This window comes from Ammodytes marinus, assembly GCF_949987685.1.
Source record: "Ammodytes marinus genome assembly, chromosome: 19".
NCBI classification, from domain to species: Eukaryota; Metazoa; Chordata; class Actinopteri; order Uranoscopiformes; family Ammodytidae; genus Ammodytes; species Ammodytes marinus.
The window spans coordinates 12896095-12902681 of NC_137223.1; the positions used below are offsets into that span (position 1 = coordinate 12896095).

Consider the following 6587-nt stretch of genomic DNA (forward strand, 5'->3'; position numbering starts at 1 on the left):
ACAACTTTCGAGAAGGCCATGACTGCGGCTCGCAGAGCCCACGTTGAGGGGGAGGAGACATTGAGGGGGCCGGTGGTACTTGCAACTTTCGGTGCTTCACCGGCAATGAGGAAGAGAGTCAACCCAAACACTTATGATAACCTATATGTCCATGATGATAACCGATGATAACATGGGAGGAATGTTGAGCGACACATCAGACACAACAAGTGAAGACGAAACTTGTATTTTCTGTTTGATAGCCAACGGTCAGGACAAAGATACGGAAATCATTAAGAAGGTGAGATCGTTTTACAACACTAGTAGAGCTGTCATGACACAGTTTGTTACAGCTTTGTATCAGTCCGGAAGTTCGTTCAAGCCAGGTCTTCGTTTAGGAGTTTAAACTTTAGCCTACTATTAAACTAACAAATGCTACTATAGGCTAGGCTAACATTTGACTCGTTTCTCTGCGTCCTTTATCAACATAAAGAATATGCTATAATTTTTCATTGAATGTTTTACATTTTAATATAGCCCTAAGCTTATTTAGTGATAGGCTATAGCCTAATCATTTGGTTTACTTCCGGCCTACTTTTTCAAATACTAGGCTACATCAAGAGTAGGACAGCAGGCTTGCCTACTGAAGGATGTGATTTTAAAGGGGCACTGTGTAATATGACATCATCTCGAAAGTTCTAGAATGCAACGCTCCCTGGGTAACCCCTCCCCTTTCGAATAATAACAGAAGCTACAGTGGCCTTCAAGGACAAGAACAATTCTAAATCTTAAACAATGCACCTGATGACATTCCAAAAACATGGATGCCTCCATAAGACTTGCCTGCTCAATGTACAAAATGTAATATTAATATTTGTAATTCTCCGCTCAGGAAGATCATTCAGATTATTGGCAGAGGTGATTTTACACCAATGAGGACATATTTATGAATGAGGATATTGATTTTAGCTAATACATTACTTAAAATGTTACACAGTGCCCCTTTAAAGGATGCTCTGTTATAATGGTGTGGTCTGTCTGATAAGCAAGTAATGTTCTTTCATTCTTTTTATTATGCACAATATCAGGTAAGCCTACTGGAGTCCTGCATTGATTGGCTTTTTCTTCCTCCAATGTAAAGAGTTCAGGAAGTAATCCAATGACCACATACATAGAACTGGCACTGCATAGCAGCACACACGATTTCCTCATCAATACACATCAGTTGGAGCCATGCTGCGTTCACTTTTAAATACTATCTATGGTTCACTCAGGTAGATGTTAAACTGTTGTATTTCCCCTCCAAACAGAACAAGGAACTGGTGTGTTTCAGGGACATTTACCCGGCTGCTCCACACCATTACCTGGTTGTGCCCATAGAGCACATACACAGCTGCCTCTCACTGCACGGGGGACACGTCGGCCTCGGTCAGTTATAATGGATTAAATTAGCCCTATACTGTTACTGCAAGTACAGCTGATCCACTATCTCTATTTCTGACCTACTATGGCTATACTTAAACACGCCTGCTTGAAGAAATATTACTATCGTATCGCCCCTACAATAGCATACTTCTGCTGATGCTCTTTTACTCTTAACTTCATCTTTCAGAATTACTTACGGTATGCCAATCTATAGGCTACTACTGGGTGGGACCAGTAGTAGGTCTGCTGAAAATACTTTTAAAACTATCACAGCCATGCTACTTCTACATGTAATACTCTCACTAAAACCCTCTGCTAGTTCGTATGTCACTATTACATTCTGCACCTTTATTTGCTTTACGTCTTTTCAGCTGCTTCAGTTTACAGTAATGAGGTGAAAAATGTTTGAACAATGTTTATTGTTAATAGATGACCGATTTGTGTCTCCAACAGTTGAAAGGATGGCTGAAATGGGGAAATCTGTATTATACGACCAAGGGATCACTGATGTGAAGGACATGAGGTAGATGATGCGTGTGCGTGTGTGTGTGTGTGTGTGTGTGTGTGTGTGTGTGTGTGTGTGTGTGTGTGTGTGTGTGTGTGTGTGTGTGTGTGTGTTTCTTGACATATCTTCTTCTAATACACACTATGTTTAAGGGAATAGTTGGAATATTGTGGGAACACTGATATCCTTTTCGTATCAGTACCTTAAATATAGTATAACAGCTGCTGCTTTAAACTTTAAAGTAGTCAAACTTGTTTTGAAGTAAATAAAAAAAGTAAATAATCGTTGAAAATGTTAGATGCACCTTACATTAATATTAACAGAACTAAATAACTGTATGGTGTGGCTTAAAATGGACTGAGAGTTCGACAAAAATGAAATGGTCAAAGTGTTTTTCTCCTTTACAAAACTATCTAAAAGTTTACTTGTCAGTGTGCTGATCACATGGCTGATGTGTTTTACTCATAGATAGTATATAAAAGGTTTTACCTCCGCAGGCTGGGGTTCCATCGGCCTCCTAAAACTTCAGTCGACCATCTCCACCTCCATGTGATCGCGCCCACCAGCCAAATCTCAGAGTACCTGAGTTATAAATTCATTCCCGGGACGGAGCGGTTCGTAACTGTAAGTTCTTCTGAGGCCCTTACTCTTTATTCCGGAGATTTTTTTTACTAATTAAATCTCTTTTATATAGAAAATATTACGGTCATTGCTGTGTTATTCATGTAGCAACCGTGGACTTACTGCGAATAAAACCATAAGACAAATGGCGGAAAGTCAGGTGTACTGTATACCGTATACTGAAGCAGATAAAGTGACTTCCTCCTTTGGTCTCCACAATTGTCCTTTCCATGCCCCTATTTAAATGAATGTATTTCTGTTTGCAGGAGGAGCATCTAAGGAAGTGTCTAAAGGATGAAGCTTCACCTGGCATCAGTTGTTTGAAAAGCTGTTTCAACAGCAATGATGACAGCCTTATACACATTTTGTAAATGAGATAATGAAGCAGATAAATTCAGTAATTTTTAAAGGAAAGTCCGATGAATGAGATACACAACAATTCAGTGGTGTTATGCTGTTCACATTACTGTATGTATGAGTGGGGATGTAGCCTACTGTAGGCCTACTACTTTAATGTTAGTGTGTATGAATGTACAGTATGTAAGTGTGAAAGGAATTGTTTGTTTAAGTGGCCAATGTGAGTCATATGAATACAATTAAGTGACTCCACTGGAAACAATGGTTACATAACCTACCTGACTGATTTTGAGATATTTCTTAAATAAAATTATTTTTCTGCAGAATTTTGTATAGGCTATTTGTGTGCATGGCTATAGCTTGGCCTTTCCCTGACTGACGTCAGTTTTCCTTATAGGTACCATTTAGGGGTTTCTGGGTCTTTTGGTGTTAACAAAAGCAGAGCGTGTAACTTGACTTTGTGATCAGTTGCATCATTAACTGTGAGTAGAAAGGAATAGGCTACAGGCTAGTCTTTTAGGAAACAGGCAGGCATATCATATTCACATTTCTTCCAAGAGTTGCATACAAGAGGGATACCACTACAGTTGGAGCCAGCAGACAGCTTAGCACAAAGATGGGAAACATGTAGAAACAGCAAAAAAAGACAGATAGGCCTAAGCGTGTATCAGTCTTAGCATTCCTAGCATTATCATCTGGCATTAGGCTATATTTTCCAAAATGCCTCAAACTATTAATTGAATTTATGATTTAATATCCGTTAAGTCTTATCTTTATAATATTTCATGTATTTGTTGATCACATTTTGTATTATTAATGTGAATATAACTAGTAGGCCTAACGAAAGGCTACCAAGGCTATAGGAGTAGGCCTAAAAAGAGAAAGCCTACAATAATTCCCTCTGTAATGTAGGCTATAGGAGCGGACGTGGCAAAGATTGGAATTACTACAAGTACAAGTAGGCTATCCAAAAATTGGATTTACATACTTGAGTAAATGTAGCCTATATCTTACAGCCCTGCCACTGCACTGAGTAGGCTTCAGTAGGTCTTTCAAGTTTACGTGGTCTCCGTGAACGCAGCATAGGATTCCCGACCACCGACACGCCCATACATTACTCATACAGTGACGCGCTCATAGTTTACCGCACACACAACTTCACAAAACACACACAGATGGGGACTCGGGACTCTTCTGGATACGGAGATTGTCCTTTCTGTCAAATAGCGAACAACAAGACTGAAACAGAAATCCTGCTCAGCGTAAGAAACCGACCGCTAAATCATGTTGAGGAGGAAGTTTACAAGGACATTCCTGACATATTCTCTCGCTTTGTACAGGATGATGAGCTGCTTTGCTTTCGTGACGTTAAACCCGGCGCCACACATCATTACCTCGTCGTTCCCAGGACGCACATCGACTCCTGTAAAACTCTCCAGGGGGACCACATACTTCTAGGTGAGAGGGACTCAAAGCAGGCCTTAGGTAGTAATAGCCTACAGTGTCTGTAGTAGTTCAACAGAGAGAGGGAGATGAGTCAGCAGCCTTTGATTGATTTCAGGATTTATGATGAGATTGTGAGTGCCTGGATAGTTAAAGCTATATTGCTTAACATCTGTTGCCCCCATGAGGAATTCTGAGGAATTACAACACTGTTGTTGCATGTAGGTTACACATGAGGTTATCACGCATGGATTGTAATACCTTCTGTATGTCCAGTTTTTTTTCTTATAGCAGTAGAAACAACAACCTAAACATTTCTTAAGAGCCTCTTGGGAGACCCCTGTTTGTAAACGCTCCCCAACTGAGAAATACAGAGAGAGTGTTGTGGAGCTGATAGGTTTAATCATCTTTGTGTCAACTCTTTTGGCAATGGCTGAATATGTTTTATTTACCTTTAGGAGTAAGTGCTTGCACCCCATTCCTTATTATCTGGTTCACAGCTGTCACCAGAGTCAGACTTTGTCCATGTTTTTGGTGTTATAATAACAGCATCATAAAGGCTCTCACTGTCTCTGAAGAGGTCATGACCACGCAAAGAAAAATCATCCTCTCTGAGATAAGTTAACTGTCATGGGGAACAGGAATCACCCTAACTCTGACAAAACTCTTATTCTCTTTAAACTCAGAGATAAATAAACTCCCCACTTATTATTTTGTAATAGCTCTATATATTTTTATGAAAACCAAAGGTGCACCTATCTGTGCTTCTGTGAATAAGAATCAATTATACATATACTGTTAATATATGCTAATGACCTGTTAATTTCAGGCTGTGTGATGGTGCCATGTTGACTTGATGTAATGTGTTTGTTAACAGTGGAGCGGATGGTTGAAATGGGAATGAGTGTACTGGAGAAGAACAAAGTCCTGGACCTAGATGACGTCAGGTGAGTGACATCACCACAGCTGGTCGTGGCCTTTTTGAAGTAAGATGGATGAGTAGCTTCACAGGTCGTTCTTTTGAATGATTTAGTTTAAAAAATGATTTTGTGTGTTTCATTGAATGTGTGCAGGATGGGGTTTCACATACCTCCATTTGCATCCGTCCCCCACCTCCACCTCCACGCTCTGGCTCCATCCAGTCAGATGAACTTCAGGTCGCAGCTTCACTACGGGCCGCAGTCCCACTGGTTCATTACAGTGAGTGCCAATAACAGCCTTGGAGTATGGTATTTACACCATCAATTATTCATAATTTATTTAACTACAATGAACACTGCAAAAGAAAAATTACAAAAATGTAGATTATCAATATATTTCAACTTTAGAGTTTCATTGTTGTAATGGATGCCAAATGTTTTAAAGCGTCAACTTTTTTAATTAAAGACCTGCTGCTAAAGAACATTGCATTAATAAGGTTATTAAAATCATATGTTTTTTACAAATTGCCCGAGTCAGTTAATAAATACAAATAGTTATCATCGATAGTGATTATAATTGACCAATGAAAAAATCCATATTCCTCCATAGTGTGACTGCTCAAATCAGACAAAATCAGAAATTAGCCAAATGTTCTCATATGTTTTATGTTGTCCCCTATATCTGTTGTGTACACTCCTAAAATGTTATGAATGTATTTTTCTATGTATATTACATTTATAAGCCATTTTAATCACCAATTCGCCTAACTAAAATATTGCAAATGCGATTAAAGTTCTTCATTTTACTGTGCTACAGGTGGACAAAGTGCTCTCTCAGCTGAGGACTCACGGCAGGGTCAAATGAAGTGAAGAGCGTGAAGGTGCAACAGTCATCTTTGATGTCGAATCAATGGGTTATTTATTGTCATGCTGCCTCATCAAGTGCAATTTTAAATCATTTGAACCAGTTTGTTTTTTAATCCAACTTGACTTTGTCATGTTGGAATGGTATATATTCCTGTGTGATGCTTGCTGATTCAGTTCGGGGGGTAAAAACACACACTTTTCTGGAGGGAAGATGTCAACAGTCATCCTTTTTTTATAAAGGAGAATTACAGCATACAGGATACTTGAAAACGTACAACTTTCAAATCTTTATGCAGTTCAAAAATTGCATATAAGAAATAGAATTACGTTGTACTTCTGTTACTGTATTATGTCAGTATTTATAAGTAAGGATAGTCAACATTAATGCAGGAACAAGTTTACTCTCTAATCCTTTGTTTGTATATTTAATTATTTGTTTTGTGTATATGAGGTAGCTCATTGGAAGCTGC

The 6587-nt window shown here is 38.9% G+C and overlaps 1 protein-coding gene across 1 annotated transcript; it reads left to right on the forward strand.

Annotated features, from left to right (window-relative positions):
- Window positions 1-6555, forward strand: LOC307266280 (aprataxin-like protein). Its single transcript, XM_080048257.1, has 10 exons — window positions 1-280; window positions 1290-1407; window positions 1858-1927; window positions 2392-2533; window positions 2797-2897; window positions 3969-4149; window positions 4228-4345; window positions 5208-5277; window positions 5404-5530; window positions 6068-6555. The coding sequence occupies exons 1-10, from the start codon at window positions 134-136 to the stop codon at window positions 6113-6115; spliced, it is 1122 nt and encodes a 373-aa protein (XP_079904383.1). The 5' UTR covers window positions 1-133; the 3' UTR covers window positions 6116-6555.
- The last annotated feature ends 32 nt before the right edge of the window (window positions 6556-6587 follow it).

What these genes read in the sequence shown, in the direction of transcription:
- LOC307266280 (XM_080048257.1), top strand. Translation starts at nt 134, where the DNA reads ATGATAACCTATATGTCCATGATGATAACCGATGATAACATGGGAGGA. An exon ending in ATACGGAAATCATTAAGAAG is followed by an intron (nt 281 to 1,289) that starts GTGAGATCGTTT and finishes CCCTCCAAACAG; the next exon opens with AACAAGGAACTGGTGTGTTT. An exon ending in CGGGGGACACGTCGGCCTCG is followed by an intron (nt 1,408 to 1,857) that starts GTCAGTTATAAT and finishes TGTCTCCAACAG; the next exon opens with TTGAAAGGATGGCTGAAATG.